This window comes from Micropterus salmoides, unplaced genomic scaffold, assembly GCF_014851395.1.
Source record: "Micropterus salmoides isolate LMB-PRFRI ecotype aquatic unplaced genomic scaffold, ASM1485139v1 Ms_hic_scaffold_16, whole genome shotgun sequence".
In the NCBI taxonomy this organism is placed as follows: domain Eukaryota; kingdom Metazoa; phylum Chordata; class Actinopteri; order Centrarchiformes; family Centrarchidae; genus Micropterus; species Micropterus salmoides.
This window is the reverse complement of record NW_024040707.1, coordinates 18,288,446-18,309,480: the sequence shown is the minus strand read 5'-3', so window position 1 is coordinate 18,309,480 and position 21,035 is coordinate 18,288,446. Positions and strand designations below refer to the sequence as shown.

At 41.6% G+C, this 21,035-nt stretch overlaps 1 protein-coding gene across 5 annotated transcripts in view; it reads left to right on the top strand.

The window, feature by feature from the left end:
* The first annotated feature begins 132 nt into the window (after positions 1 to 132).
* Positions 133 to 21,035, top strand: part of fmnl3 (formin-like 3) — a 32,035-nt gene continuing 11,132 nt past the window's right edge. For 2 of the 5 annotated variants that reach the window (XM_038722562.1, XM_038722563.1), the window contains exons 1-10: positions 133 to 713; positions 13,548 to 13,631; positions 13,785 to 13,865; positions 14,384 to 14,460; positions 17,126 to 17,209; positions 17,660 to 17,806; positions 18,699 to 18,807; positions 18,988 to 19,064; positions 19,472 to 19,565; positions 20,894 to 20,968. In XM_038722562.1, coding sequence (XP_038578490.1) covers positions 600 to 713; positions 13,548 to 13,631; positions 13,785 to 13,865; positions 14,384 to 14,460; positions 17,126 to 17,209; positions 17,660 to 17,806; positions 18,699 to 18,807; positions 18,988 to 19,064; positions 19,472 to 19,565; positions 20,894 to 20,968 — 942 coding nt within the window. In that variant the 5' untranslated portion in view covers positions 133 to 599. The remainder of the gene's footprint in view (positions 714 to 13,547; positions 13,632 to 13,784; positions 13,866 to 14,383; positions 14,461 to 17,125; positions 17,210 to 17,659; positions 17,807 to 18,698; positions 18,808 to 18,987; positions 19,065 to 19,471; positions 19,566 to 20,893; positions 20,969 to 21,035) is intronic. The other 3 variants (XM_038722559.1, XM_038722561.1, XM_038722564.1) reach the window with 2 other exon arrangements.

The following is a 21,035-nucleotide window of genomic DNA, read 5'->3' as shown; positions in this document are numbered from 1 at the left end:
AGATGTGAGGGGGCGGGGCGGCAGAGATGACGTGATTGACAGGTCTTTTTGCCAACAGGGGCGCCGTCTCCCCCAGCTAGGGGCGGGACCAGAGAAGAAACCCCTGCCCTCTGAGTGGAGGCAGCAGCAAAGAGCTTAATCAGGATCACACAACAATAATGAATGGAAACACGTCGTAGCCAAGAAAGTTGAGCAGCAACTAAAAGTAACTGTTAGTCGGCATTTGAAAGTTATCTGTCTCAAGGGGAAATTTGTTGTAAGTAATGGCTTGGCCGGGCAAATTAGAAACCACTTTCTGGAAAAGAAAGCAGCTGTACTTGTATTACTTTTAAAAGTAAGTTTTTGAAGGGAAAGTACAGTAAACCTGAGCGCGTGAGTACGTGTAAATGGCATTTTGGGACATTAATACGAGACTTCTGCACTGTCAGCTGTTATCTCGGTTCGGAGAAGTGGATTCTTTGGATTAATCCGTTAATGAAACTTTTGGAATACTTGGGTGATTTTTGTTGGATTGTTTTTAACTTGGATTATCATCACTGAAGAAGGCTGAAGGATTTCGAGGTTTGAAGCTGAAGAGGATACAGCACATCTGGGGGAAAATGGGTAATATAGAAAGTGTGGACGGGCAGTCGGAGATGAAGCATCACATCATGCCCCTGAAGGTGCCCATGCCTGACCCCACCGAGCTGGAGGAGAAATTTGCCATTGTTTTGGTAAGTTGTGATCACTCATCTCAGTTTTTCAAGAGATAACTAACAACTTTCAAGTTTGGTCCACTTTTAATTCTAACTTTTAACTCGGATTGAAAACGGTGCCAACCTAAACATTCCCAATGATGGATGGTGTTGTTGCTGTAACAAAAGAGTTGATTATTTTATAACTTATATGAATGTGTACGTGTATTTGCGTTCTTTAATGTCCATTATGAGCTGCTGATATTTTCAATGAAGCGACCTGTGCTGTCCCGCCCCTCATTCTCTGTCCCCCTCTCTCTCTCCTGCGGTTCTTTTGTCTCCCCTAAAGTCAGACAACTCAGCGTTTGGCTGAAGTGGCAAACGGCATGGTGAGAGCGGAGGAAATGCGGGGGTGCATTATAGGCCTACTGTAGATCCTTGACAGAGCACACATCACGGTATTCTCTGTCTGGGTTTATTTAAAATTTTCTCGCTGCAGGCTAGTCATCTGAAAACAACATTTTCTGAATTCCCCCAAAACTCCCACACCCGAAGAAGAGTTTCTCTACTCCCGTCCCCGCCCTCCTCACTCCACATCAGGCTGGAGTTGAGCTGTCTGAGCACTTTGTAATAATGAGCGCATGGTCAACACCCACTTTTGCGACTATCAACACAGTCAAGTGGCTCTGTCATCCTATAGGCCCACGTCAAGGGGACATTTCTTGTATTGGTGCGTAAGGGAATGTACAATTTTACATAAGGAACAATCATAGTCGGAGTTCTAGTCTGTCAGGCTTCCTTATTATTAATGACAAAGCCAAGAAGTCGCTGCTGCAGTCAGTCATTGCTAGGGGTGGAAAATATCTAATGCTGGGTCTATAACTGCTGCAGCTGAAACGATTAGTTGCATTAAACAGTCATTCTACACAAAATGAATAATAAAAGTAACTATTTTCATAAACAGAACCACTTTTATTGGCCAGTTATATGTTGGCCACTTAAGAGGAATAAGCATAATTAACATTGAGGTGATAATTAACAAGCTCAACAAAATAGATAAATAACTACTATGTACAAATATAAATATAAACAAAAACAATATTTCAACAGTAAGACAACAAGACAAGATCATAGTGCAATGGAACAGAGTGCAAAGGATGCTGGTATAAAAGAAATATGATTATGATAATCTATTAATCATTTAAGTCTTTTAAATATCAAACATTCTCTGGTTCCACTCCTGCTCATGATTTGCTGCTTTTCTTTCTCTTATGCAGTAGTACACGGAATATTATGGGGGTTTTGGACAGTTGGTTAGACAAGACAAGACATTCAAAGGTGTCACCTTGGGCTTTAGAGACTTGTGATGGGCATTTTTACCTATCTTCTGACACTTTATAGACCAAATTATAAATTGATTAATGAACAAAATAAAAAATGAATCGATAATGAAAAAAATCATTATGTTTTTTACTTTCACTCAAGACTGTCGGATCCAAGTCTTACTGTGAATGAACACCAACACCACTATTCACTTAATTCACAATGTTTTGGTCCTCAGACCTTCATCAGGTGAAGTTCATATCAGTTCATTTGAACTTTACCTGATAAAGGGTTAATACAAGTAATGAGCAGTGGGCTTTTTTCTTGTGATCTATTCCAAATCTTCTGGACCTCATCTTGGGGTAATGTCTGAGAATATAATTACAGTATCATTGCCACTTTGAAGAGCATCACTGAAGAGGACCCGCCTGGACTAGAGATCTGGTTGATAGTTTGTAGAAATTTTAGTCATGCAATATTATTCACAGGTCTCGCATGTGAGTTTCTTATTCAAGTATTCTTTCCACCCACCCCTGCTTCGCTCCACACTCCATATCCAAACAGAAAACAGAAAGCTCAAAAACATCCCTCCAACTTGTTCCTCTGCTACATTGTAATCGAGTAATCCAGCACCACAGAGGCTTTAAATACACAGACAAAATTCAAAAGGGGTTTTAATGTAGAAAATATTCAACTTGTTTATTTTTTCAGTGGCCTGCAGGTTTCTCACAGGTGCTCATTTTGTGCTCCTCACTCCACATTTCAACATAACACCACACCCCAGCCTTGATTTTCAGCTGTTTAAGACCTTAATTATAGTATCAAGCAGCAAAGAGCAGGGATCTTCACAGCATTACTCAGATAGACTCATTCTTGAACACTTTGTGGACTCTCTATGTTTCTGGAATAAAGCCATCATTTGCTTTGCCAGAGCTATCAGCAGCTACAGAATAAAGCCCTCATATGAAGAGACTAGCGCACCAAGAAGCCATTCACAGCTTGTTTGTTGACTGCTGTGATAAGTCTCGGCTATTATGGCAATTGTACACCGTACTACATGGCATGCACTTTTATGACAGCTCAAGTTGCTTCTCTTCCATGCAGATGACTGATTTTTAATGAATGTAAGGTTTTTCCATGTGACTTATGGGTAATGATTTGTAGCTGTAAAATATCCCATAAAGAAAAAAAATCGACATACATTCTGCCTAGAGACTGGAACTGTCTGCAGTTGTTTGACTGCCCTGCAACACAAAGTCAGTCCCTGTTATTATATTCAGCCTTGCAGAGAAGATGATTTCTATGCAAGAGTTGTAGACTCAACACACTTGTGTTTTTTACTGGGGAAAGTTTTCAAGCTCTCCAACCCCACTCCACCCTACCCTATAGCAGCTCCAGATTTCCTTTACTTTGTGAGAGAGAACAACATGCTTGTATATTTTAGTGTTCTTATCAGACAATGGTCTCCTCTCCGCCCTGTTGCCCCTTGTTGCGAGATAAACGTACATCAAACGCTTCTGTCTCCATGGTTGGAGCTCCTCAGGAAGACAAGGCCATCTGTAGTCTGGCACTGACTATAGATCAGGGGCTGGTTTCACAAAGAGATTTTAGACTAGGCTGTAGTGTTAGGCCAGTCCTAAATTTACCCATAGATTAGTCTAATGCTAGCTAGAGAGTTTCACACAAATAAAGACTTATTTTAAGCCAAAAACTTAGCCACCCTACCACAAGGCTAACTCTGAACCAAAACCCATGTTTCCGTGGTAACAATCAGTGACACCTGAGCGCCTGGGCGCTCCTTCCAAAGTATCATACATGCCAAAAATAGTCTTCACTTTGCTGTATTTGTTAGCAGATACATAATTGGCTTCATTGCTGCCTCCAAAATAAAACACTTTCCATAAATTATATTTTGAAATGGGTAATTTCCCCTCTTCTTGACCGCTGTGCTCCCTCCTGCATGATGGCATGCTGGTGTTAACGGATGTGCCTGCATCTGCGCGGTGAGACTGCCCACTTCTTTCAGACACAGCTCACAGACGTCCCACTGGACTGACAGCAGCCCATAATGATGTCATGAGTGCAGCAGCCATTGCCAGTGTAGTAATATCCCGGGGCTAATGACTTTAACAGGGCCGCTCTACTGTAGATGGTCGAGGGGAGTGGAGGAGGGGCGAGACCCCTGGGTTTGCTTCGACTACTTTATGTGGTCTGCTAATAAAATGGTCAGTTCTAACCGGCAGCATGTGCTAAAGGCATCGTCTCCTTCTCGTCTCTTTTGTCCAACATCCTCAGAAACAGCCTCTTCTCTGTCTTTTGTGGCTGGAAACAGCTGCCTGGCATTTTGCTTTCTTCATTTTACAGGGGGAATTGCATTGTAGCCAATGGTCGTTGTGGTTGGTTCGCTTTACAATAAGAACTGTGTTCCTGCAGGCTGCTACTCGTGCATGACATGTCATTAGTTCAGCTAGTGATACAGATCTACCTAGACCTCACAGATAGAAAAGGTAGATGCACAACATAGAAGCCATATATATAAAATTATATCTTGGTCATTGGTAGTATTCTCTTGATAATTTTGACTCTTTCCCCCTCTTTTTGTCCTCACTCTCACTGTGCATGTGTCCTACAGTAAAACCTTCTCCATATGACTCTGTCCTTATGAAAATTATGTTAGACGAGTGAGTGGCACTTTCAAGGGTGCACGTCTGGCCCAGGGATCCTTTTTCAAAGTGCCCGAGCACCAATCCACCACTGGATTCCTGCGGTCTCGTCTAGGCTCAGGCCACAGGAGAACTCAGAGAGGGAAAATTCCCTTTGAACTGGCGGTCTGCCACTGTTCTTGGTCGTAATGACTTTACCAACATTTTTAAACAGCGCACACATATTTAAGACCTGTTATGGGAGCAGCATAGTATTATTTTTTCACCACTTGATTGCACTGGAAACCATGCGATTTGTCTGGCTCTGCTCAACTCCCCACTTCTTTTCTACTCTGACATCGACTTGCATCATGCGTAGATGTGCTGTTGAAGCCAGTCTCACCATTAAGTGGCAGCAAATGTTGAGAAAACTACAGTTGTAATCGTTAAGTCAGTGTTACTGATATGCTGACAATATGACTCTAGCGCCATGTCTGACATCACTGTTTCTTGATGGCTGAAGTCTAAAGAAAGCTGCAGTGTCTGATAGATGCCACTCAAGTGGAACTAATGGAATCAAGCTGTGCGATTGTGTTTATTGGACATAAAACCTAAATCAATTTTATTTGTTTAATGGTGGTTGCAGTTTATTTATGTGCCTTTTATGTCTACCACTCCCTTTCTCACACACATCATCCCCACCATTACTCTTTTCTAAAGAGAGAAACTGTGTGATGTCACTTAAGTTCGAATATGTGCATCTGGCTCAGCCACCCACCACTATGCCCCAGGAAGAGGGGGATTATGGGAGTTGGGTACACACAGTTAACCTGGTTTTAGAGCAGCAGAGCAGGCAGGGGGGTTGAGCACAAGGCTGTCCACCTGGCTCTCTCCCCCCTCGGGCTACAATTCCCCAAACTGGGCCAGGCTTTATGGGGAGGTTTAATGCTTTTCCACTTCTCTCCTTGCAGCTATTTTGGAAAGCAAAGGTCAAGTTAAAGACCATGACTGAACAGATGTAACATGCCCACATAGATAGTATGATTTTATTAAAGGAATAGTCATAAATTTGGAAAATACACTTTTTTTCTTGCTTGCCGAGAGTTAGATGAGAAGATTGATGCCACCCTGATGTGTTTTTGGTAAATATGAACCCACAGCCAGTAGCCAGTTAGCTTAGTTTAGCATAAAATTTCAAGTCACCAGCCTCAGAAATGGCAATTAGTAAGATACAAGTTGTTTGCAGACATTACAAAAAAGTGCGTGGATCTGGATTTATTCATGTATGCAATGCATGTGTGTGCCATTTTTTTGTTTTGTTATGTGCATGTGTGCATTTGTACATGGCACTGGGGGTTTGCATGCTGCTCTAATGCAGCTGCACCAAGGCTGTAGGTTGGAGAAGTTGGTTTCCTCCTCAATACAATGGGGAGTCTGTCAGTCAATGTTGTTTTAGAAAGGGGGCCTCATCCCCTAGTGCCTTTTGTACCGCTACACTCTTTTTTACGTGGATGCCCAGAAGAACTGTTCTAAGCCCATTTAAAGAGCCACCAGATTACGACTTCATGTTCGCTCTGCTATACACTAGTGGTATGATGTATTTTTTTCCCAGGCCTTCCTTAAATGACATACAGTAGTCTTGCTTTATCTTCTCATTTCTCAAGAAGACTTCAACTTCTGCCTTTTTACAGTTACACTTGAAGTGAATGAAGTCATATTGAGAAACAAAGGGAAACTTTTTAAGACATGACTGATAATGTGATTCATTGAATGTAAATTCTACCGTCTTGATTTTCTTTTTGTTTTGGTTTTTGTTCCTCTTTTTTTTTTATCAAAGTTTCTCCCACCCTCCACCAAGAAGCTCAGCTGATTCAAAACTTTCATTTCTCCACAGCTCAGACTCAGATTTGTTGCCCTTTCTCTTTGGCCGACCTTTATCTTTTCAGCTGGGCAGTGTGTCAAAAGGTCTGGCCGGCATGAGTTATTGAGGCATTCATGTACCTGCATTCCTGACATTCCCTGTGTATATCATCTGTTGGCCGGGGCTTCCCTGGGCCCTGAGCGGACGCACGGAGGAGAACAAACAGGATGTTCGCCACACAGGAATGAACAAATGCCTCCAATTCATGACCAATTGTAGTATTTATTAATAACTCGGTCTTAACCTCACTCATATCTTTGTTTGTGTTCACATTTCCTAGATACAGTATGTTTTTTCAAAAAAACAAATGAATTGGACAATATAGTTGTCAGGTGGGATTGCTGAAATAGATTTATGTCTCTGTTGTTTTGGAACACAAAAACTTCCTAGATAAGCACACAGTGCGCATTTCAGCTCACGTTTGAAGATTGAGGAACATCTGGCCTCACAATAACCCCAAGATCAGGACATTTTCATCTTTATCACAGACTGTGGCCGTTGGTTTGGCCCTGTGATGATAACAGTCTCTAGCTTGAACCCAGCTATCGCTGGGATGTCGATCAGTGCTATGTCACATGTTAAATAAACATATTAGCAAATGGGTTCTGAAAGGTGGGTCTTGGTTTATCAACCCGAAAATGGCATTTCATCAACTTCCTGTTGCTTTGACTGGCTGTGGAATGTCCATTTGTTCGTGTGTTGTAAAGAAGGGACTGGAGGGGAAGTTATTTCTCTCAACAGAGTGACTCAGAGGTCACAGACTAGAAGACGTGGGTTCGTGGGAGAAGAGAGGGGGCTTCAGAGTGCATTCAGGCTGGAGAAGGGAAGGTTGTAGACAAGCAGGAGGGCAGAGAAGGCTAAAGGGTCTGAAAACCTCACACCACAGCTGTAAACTGTGTGGCCTTTAAACTCCTGTTGTAACACTACTTAGGGAAAGTTTCAGCCATTAGAATGGCTTTGAGTTTTGTCCATCTGTGCTTTCATCTATAATAGCGCCGAAACGACAAGTCAAGTAATCAGATAAGCAGTCGATGGAAAATAAACAGCAATTCTAATCATTTTTGAAACGTTTAAGTCATTTATCAGACAAAAATGCAACCGATTTACTGGTTTCAGTCTCTCAAATGTGAGGATTTGCTGCTTTTTAGATCAATGTAAACTTACAGACGGGGTAAGGTAAAAACTTTACCTCTCAGCCTGTTAGAAAAACATCTCTGTCTTTGGGAGAGCTGGTAGCATCAGCTTTGTTGGCCTCCTGGTTTTCCAGCATCTTTGTGCGGGACTCATGCTTTGTTGTGATTGCCTGGTTCAGGTTACCTCTCCAAAGAGTGATCGGGTGTCTGCTCAGAGAAAGGGGGGCAGTGTTTTCTCACACTCTGCTCTGTCACTTTCAATACCTGGGAGCTTACCTGGGAGCTGGAAAAACACCTACAATTCATACATACACACAGAAACAGATGGTACAAACCTGACATTACTCAGGGCAGTTTTTGATTTCCTGAAGAGTTCAGGAAGTCCTGGCAGCCCGTGACGACAACTGCTGAGCCTCTCATCCTGTCCACTTTCATTGTGTTTCAATGCCAAAGAACAGGAGGAACCCAAACAATGGCACTGGCAGTCATTAATGAAAAGCTAATGTGATAAATTTAGATGCTGTCATAGACTAAGTGTGATTCACACCTACAGTTACCATGAATGACGTGATTTAATTAGGTCATCTGGCTTGATGAGCCCCACCTCATGTAGTCATAAGCTACTGTAAGTGTACATGAAAAGTGTGACAGACTGAAGCCCAGAAGTTGGTTCTGTATTTACCTTTCCTGTCCTTTCAAGACGGGATTTCTTTCACTTTCTGCCTTCTTCTTTTTTGAGGGACACATTTTTCTTGAACTATATCCAGCCACCTCTGGCATAGGAACTGGTGCATCACTGCCTTTTTTCTCTTCTAAAGTATGGGACCAGTCATGCCAGGTCCCATTTTAATTGTGTTTTCTTTGCCTCCTTGTTGGCTTTACTTTGTGATAGGGATCAGTGGCCTGGCTTTTTCCACCATCTTCAGACAGTAGGCTATCCTTCATTAAAGAGCTTCTGGTCTTGATCTTTCCTCCTCACTGGCTGGTCCAGTTTCCTTTGTTACGGGATCGTTGAAGTATGCTCAGAAATGTGTTGCTTTTTCATGTAGGCTACAGCTTCTGCCTACCGCTTCTTGGTATGTTCTTGAAAAGTGTTATCCTGGACTCAAACATTTTAGCAGGCAGCCAAATGGAATCACTTACAATGTCAGCCTTTTATCCTCTGAAGCCTAGTTCACACTATAGGATTTTTAGCTCGATTTGCCGCTACTTTTTCCACCGCAAAACACGTTTCACTCACCTCCAGCTCTCTCTATAGCTCAGACAATCCCTTCTACCTGCCTATGCTAATCCATTCTTTCACCCATATTCTTTGTCTTAATAACGGCCATCTTTATAATAAAAAAACAACAGCCGTTTTGTGTGTAGGTTCGCTCATTTCTCATCGGGTGACAGAGCCGCTGTCAGCTCGTGTAGTGTGTGACCCCCTGTCACAGATCAGTCACGCAGTGTGAACGCCACAGCGATTTGAAGACTCCTGTGACAAGACGGCAAGCTGTGTAGTGTGAACAGCACGGCGATCGGCCGACGCTGAAAGTCGTGTAGTCTGCACAAGCCTTAAGTCTAGCAAATGCAGCAGGATCAACATGCAAACTGGATCTCAAAAAGCTGATCTATGCTTTTATTTCCAGTTGCTTCATGTCATGGTCTCTTTTCAGGCTTCAGCTGCTAAACAAAAAAAAGACTCTTAAGTCTCTAAACTGGCAACTAAAAGGTCAGAGTATTGATTTTAAAATGATGTTATGTGTCCTGAAATTAATTGAAGGGTTAGGACCACCACAGTGAAAGTTTTAGTTGACACTGGCATTTTTATTTAGAACTTTAAGGAATAGTTCCACATTTTGGGAAATATGCTTCTTAGAGAGTTAGACGAGAATGTTGATACCACTTACATACCCATCTAGTAAATATGAAGCTACACATTGATATCTGTTTATCTTGTACTGGTTACTGGTACGCAATCCGTGAAGCACCTTGAATTGCCATTGTCAAAGAAATGGGCTATAGGCTACATGTTTAAATAAATTACCCTGCCTTGCCTTAATTGTGTGTTTTAAGCTCAGTGCATTGTTGTGAGCGGCTGTGACCCTTCATTGTCCTGGCTGGCCAGCTTACAGTTTAGTCGTGCCATAGGCCCCTTCTTCCTGGACCCCACCCTGATGAGCAGACACTCAGGCTTGTTGGGAGTAAAAAGGTCTGTCTGGGCTTCAATATCTGAACTGCCACAGGCTCTGTCCAGCATAGTAAGCACTTCAGTCACCCACTCACTTGCCCCTGAGCCGATGATAACTTAGTCTGGCCTCTGTAAACCTCATCAAAGTATAGATAAAAACACAGACTGTGCTTCCAACCCACTGACAGAGCACAGAAGAGAGAATCGCATTGAATGCATTTGCTTAGTCTTAGACTATTGAGTTTCAGTCAGAACATTTGATTCACATGGGACAAGACAAACCATAATACCTGTTAACTGTGTCTCTAGACAAAGAATGCTGAATGTACATTTTCAAACAATACTACAAAAAAAGTCCCAACATTAAGAAAATATTTTAAAATCACTTTTTTCACTTTCATTGTCTCACATTTCATAAATCACTGAAAAATACATTTACTATATAATAGAGAGCAATTGACCAAATTGACCAGGCTTATTAGATGTTAGTCATTTAGTTAACTTAAACACATCAAAGTAAAACAACAACAATTTCATGTTATTCATAAAAAAATCACATTCGTTAATTATCATAAATGTACAGTCCAAAATACAAACACAGCTACATCCTAACCAAAGACACCTTGCAGAATAAACTTCTTTCACTTGAGTTGTAGCAACGTAACACTCTGGCTATACAGTGCCCTATACAAAAACAAACTGGTGTGCAAGTCATAATCTCAACTCAAGGCTAATTGTAACCCCCCCCCCCCCCCCCCTGTTTTGGGGGTGTATGCATGACTTGAGCGCTCTGCTGAGTCCCTGATGGCTCTCCTGGACCCTCCATGCCTCCTTAACTGGGAACCTGATCCCATCAACAACACTAACTGTTGAGTCTTTAAAATCCCCGTCTTCCTTAGTCAATGGCTCAAATGTCTCTCTGTTTTAGAGTTTATGTACCTGACTCTTCTGCTTAAATCTCCTCCACAACATTTACCCTTAAACACTTGTCCCATTATGTGTTTTTCTCTTTGTATGTGCATAATACTTTTTTTAGGTTAATAACCTTTTATTTATCCTAGGGCTGAAATCAAACCCTATTTTCACAATCAATTAAATATTTAATGTGTTTTTTGATTAATTGTTTAATTCTTTAGTCTATAAAATGTTAGAAAATAGTGATCATAATTTCTTAGAGCCCAGGGCCCCAATCACATTTAAGCTAATTTTTGGTATTTTTATTAAACAGTTAATCATCAAATCCAAATTAATATTGATTAATTCGACTATTCACTAATCCTCTACAATCTTATTTCTTCCATTGTCACTGCATTTATTGACTTTTTTCTATAACTGAGATTTGTGTGCAAGAGATCTTTACACAACAAGCAAAACATATTAATAGTATTTTAACAAGTTTAACTACATTAGAGTTTAATACAGTGGAGTATTTCATTCTGTCTCCTCAGCAGCAGCTCGTGTTCTGGCTCACAATGGGGGCCTAATGACTCGATAGATAGTGGTGACAATAGAACCAGTTCATCTGGTTGTTCAGTGTACTGGTGTTGTGTTTTACCCGGATTTTACCCTGACCTGCCCACCATCCTTTGTTAGGGATTTTCTATGAGGAAAAAAATATCTCAAATGTCAAAGGATGGGAATGGCACAGCACCAAATCAAAACAAAGCTCCACATTGAATCCTTTGTCAAGCCAGTCTCAGGTCAAACACGAAAGGCCTCACTGGAGGAGAGAGTATGTGGGCAACGTGGTAGCATAACAAGCACAGAAAATTTTTGGTATTTCTGTAGTATTCTACCCCTGAAATGGGCCTTGTAAGTCCACAACTATCAAGTGCCTCTGACCCCTCTCCTCCTAAAACGACTCCTTTTTAGCTTCTTATAAACACAGGAAGTGCGAGATTGTATCACTGTGGGAGAAAGTGAAATGAAATTAGCTAAATTGGGTTACTTGGCTCAAATCTAGTCAGAAAGAAAACATCCCCTCTGCTTTTTGCCTTGTTGCAGCAGAAGCCTCTTCTCTACCGCCCCTTATCATTCGAGAAATACTTTTTTACATTTGTAGGTCCACACACGTGCACACAACCCCACCTGTATTTGTTTACATTACCTAACTGGCAGACCAGTATTAAATTCAGTCTTCAGTGTGTCTTCAATTCTCAAAATGACATGATACCTATTGTATTTTCAGATTGGGATTTTATTGTGTCAGAGACATTTTTTCAAGACAGTTACAGATGGGACACTACTCTTCACTTCCTTGTACAATTTTCCTGAAGACTCTGTTGTTGGTCAAATTTCTCCCAGGAGAGACAGAAGAGGAGAGAGAGCAGCTTGGGGGTCAGACAAGAGAGAAAATGTACTACTATAAACAGGATACATTCCTCCTGTAATTCTGGACATCTGGTATGCATGTTGCCTCTCTCCTCCTTTCTGCATGGGATTTATAAAGCAGGTTTTGTCAAAAACCCCATATGTTACATCTTTGCGCTGCTTTCCACTACAGTTATAGCTTGTTACAGGTTTGTCAGGCATTGCATTTGTGCATGTTTAAAGGGCTTTTTAATGGAATCCACCTGCAGTTTAAGGTTGCTGCGTGTGTGCTTTGTAATTTGGGGTTTACAAAAATATGCTATTTTGCATGAAATTATTAGTCAGCTCAATAAAAGAAAAGAAAAACATAAGCACCGTTTCTTTTGTACCTCTGTCCTCTTTAGACAACATGATTCATGATGTGCTGATAGAGTGAGCAATGTGGTCTCGATGTGGAAAACTAATTTTAAAATACTCTCATGTGATATTCCACTGCTACCAGTGACTGTGAGTGGTTGCCATAGGAACAGGTGTCTGTTATTTTCCAGCTGTCAAACACTCCACCAGTGGCAAAATACCAGTGTGAACATCACGTCTGGCCTGGGATGGGTTAACAGGGTGTTGCGTTTTAGACAGGAGGTTGAGTTATAGCTGCGGGTTAAAAGTCAAACTGACAGGCCGTTTGCGGCTGGGCTTACGGGGTACTGTTGATACTTGGTGAAAAATGGGGGTTCCCAGTGCAAACAGTCCCTAATGTCTCTTCAAAGAGAAACACTGAGGCGATCAGTTTCAAGGGCTGGCGAGCTCCCTCACATTGTTGTGCTTCCTCATTTTTAAGATTTCCGTCACGTCCCCTGTTTACAAGCTCTTGGCTCAGTCAAGGAAGTTATCAGTCAAAAACGTGTGTCGTATACTTTATGTTATTTTTTACAGCTAACATGAGGACATAAAATGCTTAAGTGGGTTGGTCTCCAAACACAAATTAGAGCATTTAGGGTTTAATTTGAGCCACAGTAAACTAGCTGCCTCAGGACATCTCATGTGGCGTTTTTAAGGGTGGATTAGATGACAGTTCTGCTAATAGGCCCGTACATTGATAGTGGCTTGTTGTGGTTAACAGTAAAGTGTTGCCTGGGAGATATTGAGACTTGGGAGTGCAGAGGAGATGCGGATCATCTCCTGTGGCAGGATGCTGAAAGTCAACACAGGAAGTGAAGTCATAAGTCCCCAAAATTTCGGCTGTGCTCTACCGTTGGCGCCAGAGTCACTGACACACACTTAGTTACAGCCTCTATAAATAGTCAAAGAAAAAGACAAAATGGAAATATGTGGTTATAAATGAAGCTAATGCACACATTTTATATTTTTCAGAATTCTATGAACCTTCCTCCGGACAAAGCCCGGCTCCTCAGGCAGTATGACAATGAGAAGAAGTGGGACCTGATCTGTGACCAGGTGCATTCATAAACTCTTAATTTATTCATAAATTACCGAAGCCAGCACTCATAATGTACACATACCTGCAATCATCAAGCTGCTCATTCAGCACTCAACACAGTGACTTCAGCAAACACACATTACGATTCTTACTCTGTTGTGTATCTTCAGGAGAGGTTTCAGGTGAAGAATCCGCCTCACACCTACATCCAGAAGCTACGAGGATACTTAGACCCTGGAGTCACACGAAAGGTGAGACAGTACAAATGACCTTTCAGATATAGTGTCCACTTAGTCCACACAACAAAGTCTGTTCACAGGTCTAGGAGAGTACGATTGCATTGAAAAAAGCAGTAGAACGCCTTTTTTGGCTACAGAGGGAGCTGCTTTAAGTCTAATAAATTGTCTCAAGTGCAAGGCAGTTCATAGGTCAGTTGGGTTTGAAGACTACAAGTTTGAAAATGAAAAGAATCTGGGGTTGAGAAAGGTTATCTGACCACTGTAGCTACCTCAACTCCGCTTGAGGCTGCATTCTGGGTAATGTAGGCACCAAAGAAAAAGAATGTGTGGAATAAAAAAGACCAGATCTCTGGTCTTGTTGCATAAATTTAAGTGTCCACTGTGAGTCTGACAATGTTACGGGAGTGCAATGCTAAGTCGGTGGAGTACTCCTCGCTCTTCAGTAAGGAACCCGTAAACTCTCCCGGCACTCTGTACTTGTACAATGATAAATCTGCAGCAAAACTCTCTCTCTTCATAATGTGTTACAGAAGTTTCGCAGGCGGGTACAGGAATCTACAAAAGTTTTGAGGGAGCTGGAGATCTCACTGAGGACAAACCACATCGGGTAATCAGTTCTTATCTCTTCCATTTTTCTGGTGAACTGCACAGTTCTTTTTATTGGTGCACAAAGCTTAAGAAAACCACAATGCTGTTTACCCTCGTGAAGAATAGTCCTTTCCGTGCTCTTGCTGCTGCAGGGACCCAGAGCTCTTTCTGGTGCCCAGATATCCCCCATTGTTCTAACTTGCCAAGCTCTGCAGCTCCACTTCATAGAGCTGGTCCTCATAATGCCCAGATGGTAGCCATTGTGCTGCCTCATCGACTCCCCCATAGTGTTGAGCAGGAAGCTTTGTTGTGTATGCCAGAGGGACAGGAAGCCTGGCTGACCAATGCTGAACCCAGTGAAAAGCACAAAAAGACACACAAGGATACACTTATGTTTACACATTTCTCACATTTTAAAGCAAACAATCTTTTTGAATTATTTGGTCAGATTTTCTCACAGACATAGGCAGCACAATGCTGTACAGTTTACAATACACCCACCGTCTAGCCTTTATCTCACTGTTGCAGACGTGATACTTGAATATAATAATCCGATGTCACACAGATACTTTCACATAAAAAACGTGCTGCCGTGACTTTGCCACTTCTATTAGGCTTCATCAATAAAGGCCCCTTTCAATGCTTTCCCAGACAGACTCACAGAAAAGAAGAAAGAAAGAAGAAAAAAGAAAGCTATTTTGAGACAATTTTTGTGGGTTGGATTAAGTGTAACAGATGCTGGTTTATTGTGTGTGTGTCTGAATCCTGGGCCATTTCTGATGTGTTATTCCGGAGATTGCCAAGAAAATCTGAAATAGCAACTAGTTGGAGAGAAGATGAGGAAGGGAGAAGGAGCGAGAGAGGAAGGAGTGAGGGGTCAGAGGCAAGGAGGGAGAAGGGGTAGGGGGGCGGGGGGTACACAGGAAACTGATGATCAAGACCGCCTTCTTGCCCACCCCCTCCTCTCTGCTTCCCTCCTGCACCCAATCTTACTTCTCACTGCTTTGTTTGTTTTCCTCTGTTCTTCTCCTCACCTCTACTCACCTCACCGCTACTTTAAGGATCTCAATTGCTTTCCTGCTTGACTCGCCATTGGCTGACAAGCAGTCTGTCATGATCACCAGCTCTTAAAGACTATTTTAAGAACCTTTTACCCCAATCCTGTCGCCCCCTGGAGTTCCCTGAAGAAGTGGGGGGAGGAGGTGAAGGGAGTCTGTGGGGGAGGCAGTACTGTTGACTGTCAGGGGTTCAAGCTGAGCCCAGCTCCTTTAGCCATATGCCCTCCACATTCTTTTTCTCATCTCAATGGGCATTCTTTTGTTTGGAGTTGTTTCTCTCTCCAGAAAAGTGGAATTAAATAGGGAGGAAATCTGATGCTTTGCTCTAGTTCACTTTCCCTGGCATTTCTTCCAAGTTCTTTCAGTCAGGGGAGGAGAGACCCCGTTTGGTGCTGCTGTAAAGGATAATTCCTGTTTATTATAACCTGGGACTTATTTTTGTAATGTAATTTAATTTGTAATCATTTCTGTCAGTTATGATAACATCATACTCACAAAGTTATTGCTGAAATATTGGAATACGGTGACAGTGCTACAAGAATAAGTCAGACAAGGAATAAACACAAGCTGTCATACGATCAGACAGGTTGTCATAAGCAGGTTTAGCCACATTCGGTAAAAGCGAAAGTGAATGCGACCTAAATGTTTGAAATGATGCACAGAATATTGTGTGCAAGCACAACTATGGCAAGTTCCATAGTTTCTTGCCCTGCCTGACTTCTTTTTAACCATGTCGCCACTTTCCGCTATCTTAGCAATTAACTTCAGTCAATACAATATTTTAACTTTAGGTGTTAGAGTAAGAACTTTATTCATCAAAAATATACAAAGATAAATGAATAAAGATGTTCTTAACACCGTGAAGTAGAGCTGCAACTAACCATTATTTTCATTGTCCTACAACTATCAAGTGTTTGACATTGTTGCTTGAAAAAGGCCTTAAATTGTCCAATCGAGCCGATCCACAAATCATTGCAGATCTACAGTGTCCAGTAAGAATTTCATGAATGCATCAGGAAAGTCAGGGGAGATGTACTGTATGTGTACTAGGCTGCAAAGCCTACAAATCTGTGTGAACATGCATATCTAAACATATAATAACACGAATACACATCCACCCATCTACATATATCTCCATGGTTTTACGAGAGGAAGCATTCAGCCCATCCAGTTTCAAAACAGTCAGTTTTGCCTCTGATTTTAAAAATGATTTTTTCTCCATGCCTTTAATTATCTCTTCTAGTTCTTTCCATGTTCCTATATATGGGCTTCCATTTTGCCTACAGTTTCTTGTAATTACTTTTAAAGAACTTACTCTCAATGTTCTAAGTAAATATTTGTCCTTTCTAGCCATTATTTCATGAGTACTCACACCTAATAAGGCAAATAGATGTTATTAGTTAATATTAGTGATGGGGGGGATGGCCAAAACAAGATCCGAGTTATGAAAAACATGATTACGAAGTACAAAAAGTCCTATAAGAAGGTTTCTATGGAGCTTATAAATTAAACCAATCCCTGTGTTTCTCTTTTTCTCCATTAATGGGTAAAATGCAGTCCTAAAGGATATGGGTGTGTTCTTGATTCGGTGCCCTGCTAACCCCTCTCTGTTCTCATGCGTCACAGGTGGGTCAGGGAGTTCCTCAATGATGAGAACAGAGGTCTTGACGTCCTGGTGGAATACCTCTCCTTTGCACAGTGCGCTGTCATGTGAGTACCTGTGTACAATTTGTACAGACACATACACATACACATACAACTCTCATGACTGTAGCCAAAACCTTTCCTAAGGAACTGGGTTGGGCAGTGGGTCCAGCTGCTGAGTTAACATGTTGTGTCTCGTAGAGCCTGTAATAAACCGCTTGTGCATCCAAAAATGTGAAAATTGCATTCTTTGGATGTGTTTGTATGCCTTGTTGCATACTTGGCAAACTAAATGTGTTTCTGGACAGATGCTATGTGTTGTAGCGTTGAGCTATACCTTGCCTGAATGGGACAGAATCTCTGTGCTGAGCTTTATCATGCAGCTTGATGACAGTTCTTGTGATAAACTCCGGCTCTCTACCAAGCTGCCTTGCTGACCTAACCTCCCCCGTGCCTCTCATCTATACCCATGTGCATCTATGTTGGCTTGTCTGTCTTGTCTTGTATGTGGCCCAGGTTGGATTTTGAGGGTCAAGAGAATGGGGAGGATGGCTTCTTGGACAAGGCTAAATCTTGGAGCAGGTCCATAGAGGATCTGCACCATACGAGCACCCAACCCTTCTGCAACACACTGGTGCGCTCTGCCCGCCAGTCTGTCCTCCGGTATGTATGGCTAAGCTGGCATCCCGCTATTACCTGTGCCTGTTATTCCTCGCTCTGCTTACCTTGAATGCTATAAACATGTATTGGCATGCAAGCCAGTTGTCTTGGTGCTGTTTTGTTTCAGGACAGTGCCTGAATGGTTGATGTGTTATGTGTCTGCTGACCGCAAGGCTCTGTAGATTCCTGTATCAGAGATAGAAACTAAAGTCTTTGACCTTTTGTGCTATGCGTCTCTCTTTGTTAATAGTCCTCCCTCATCTGTCCAGATGTGAATCTGCACTGTCAGATGAGAGCCAGCTGTGAGCTGCAGCATGCAGCTGTTGGACAGTTGTGATTCTCTTCTTCATCACTGAGCCACACAGACAGGATATGAAGAGACACAAGATGTAAAAGTCTGACAGGAGTAAATAAACATTAACATAAACAGAAAAATAGTCACCAAGAATAACTTTCAGGCATTCATGCATTTAGATTACTGTTAAATATATTAGTATAACATTAAGTATCATGTAGTATTACCTACAAAAATTCTGGATCACAAGACAGTAAAAGCCAGTTATAAACTGCACAAGAAAAGTAATTTTACATGACAACTGTGCAAAACAGTTACATAATAGTAGTCTGTGTGCATAGACTTAGGTCTGTTGACAGCAGCACGGAAACCAGGCATCTCCCATAATGCATCTGTAACCTCAAAAGCCATCTAAGTTTTTTCTGTCAGACCTCGTTCTCTGTAATTTTCTCTCTCTGCCTCTCTCTTTGTGACACACTTAAAACAAGAGTCATATGAATACCAGATAGATAAAAAATAAATAAATGAAATAAGCCATCAAACACTGAGTTTGATCACTGACTCTCTCTACCAGATATTAACTTTTGCCATCTGTTGCAGCTATGGCTCGATTTCGAACACCAAAACCATCAAGAACTCCCGCCTTGTGAGCCAAAAAGATGATGTGCATGTCTGCATCATGTGCTTGAGAGCAATCATGAACTATCAGGTAACAAACAGTGTCACCAAAACAGTGTCTTAGAGGCTCACACACAATCTGATAGATAAGTGTTATAAACGTGAGGATTGTGTTTCCTGTGCAGCCAAGTGCTGAATACATAACCATGTTTTTCTGACCACATCCTGTTCTCGCTCTCTCTCTCTCTCTCTCTCTCTCTCCCTCATGCAGTATGGCTTCAACATGGTCATGTCTCACGCACACGCAGTCAATGAAATTGCTCTCAGCTTGAACAATAAGAACTCACGGTAAGAACTGAGGCCCCTTTCTCCATAGGCGCAGGGCTGGGTCAAAGAATAGGGGAAACCCTGCAGCAAGTTCATATGATAGGCCCCCCATTCTCCATGGGGCTCAGTTTCTCTCTGAAGTCAGGGATCATAGGCGTATATATACAGGCTGTTAAAGTAATGTTTACTAAAGACAGATTAGTGGTAAACTGCCAGGGTTGATCACTTCATAATAAGGCTAGGAGGGTAAACACTTACAGCTATAAAGACCTGCCTTCATTGGGATTATACATTTCAACTCCTGTATTTTAATGTATTTGCACCAGTTTTGAGGAAGTACATTCTGGCAGCACACATGTGTTAAAAATTATGCTTTTCCACCTTTAATTTGAGTATGTTGTCTAAACAAATGTCTCCTGTACTTCCAGGACAAAAGCCTTGGTCCTTGAACTGCTGGCCGCCGTCTGTCTTGTCCGAGGAGGTCACGAGATCATCCTCTCAGCATTTGACAACTTCAAAGAGGTGCCCAAAGCAATGTTTTAATGAAATTTGAACCACTGCTACCTGTTGCTTGCACTGTTTATAATCGACCTAAACTGAATTGCGATCATTTCCCACATCGCTGGTGTGTATGAGGTATTTTTGGGCCAATGTAGAGGGTTGACAGTTGTGGTGCTGGGAGTTTTCATGTGTGCTGAGCATGTAAGTAAGCAAAGCTCTACGGTGGCCTGTCTGCGGTCATTAGTCTCATTAAGACACCAGATGTGAGCCAACCTTGAACAATGATAAGGATCAACTCCCTGATGGGAGCCAGTGGACCACAAAGGTTTGCTTAGCCTCTCGGTTTTCGCCTGCACATTCATCCGAACACCGGAACAAGACAATTACCTCGCAGCCGAAAGCCCCAGAGAGACGCAAGAGCTAATCAACCCACCAGTCAAAACAAGATGGTATTTCTGTAGTGGTATTTTTTTTAATTATACATTAATAAAAGGTGACAGGTCTTCTGACAGGAAATCTCACTAGAAAGGCAGCACCAGTAAACACGTATTAGGTCCAAAACTACTACTATTTCTAGTTAGGGTTGTCAGAAATGGGCATGGAATTTTTGAAAAAAACATCCCTTCCCCCTTCCAGTGTATTTCTGTGTTGGAAATGGGCTTAAAAAATCCATCCCAAGTCTGAATCTTTAGCTGGCTTCCCTTCCCATGCTTATAACAAGCTTTTGAGAGGTTGTTGTTGCAAATGGGGAAAGCCATCCTTTGTGTACATACAGCAAATCTCTTGGGGTGCAGTATGTTTCATCCTGGAATGTGATGGATCATAACAAAATACTCTAGTATGCTATGATTTGTCACATGAGTTCATATAATACAGCAGATACATAGAGGACTTCAAAGGGACTCTTTTTTTAAACTTTATTTTTATTGCAACAATTCAAGACACAACAGAACAATTCACAAACATTAAGTATTGGATCTTGTTGACAAGTAGGAATAGATAATAACATAAGTAGTAAATTGTGGGGGGAAAAAAGGAAAATTAAAGGGGAAAACAGACAGTGATGCTTTTAAGCTAAAATACATAGTTCTGGCATAGTCCGCGCAGTGATTCCCATTTCTTCATACAAACTTCGGTTTTCAGTTGCAGCTTTACTGTGACCTTCTCCATGAAATAAATGTACTTAATCCTTTCTCTTTTTTAAACATTTTGTCAATACTATAGGAGTTTTGTGTCCCCTACCATGTCAAAACCCCTCCAACATAAGTCAGTTGTTAAAAATACTTTTCTAAATCATCACTGTGGATTCAATGAACAACCTCTGTATACTTGCATCTTTTGCATTTTAGGTGTGTAAGGAGAAGCATCGCTTTGAGAGACTGATGGATTACTTCCGCTGTGAGGAGGGAAACATCGACTACATGGTAAGATAAGCTTTGCATTATTCATAGATGTAATCGTTTTGGTGTGAATATGTGTGCTTTCATCTAT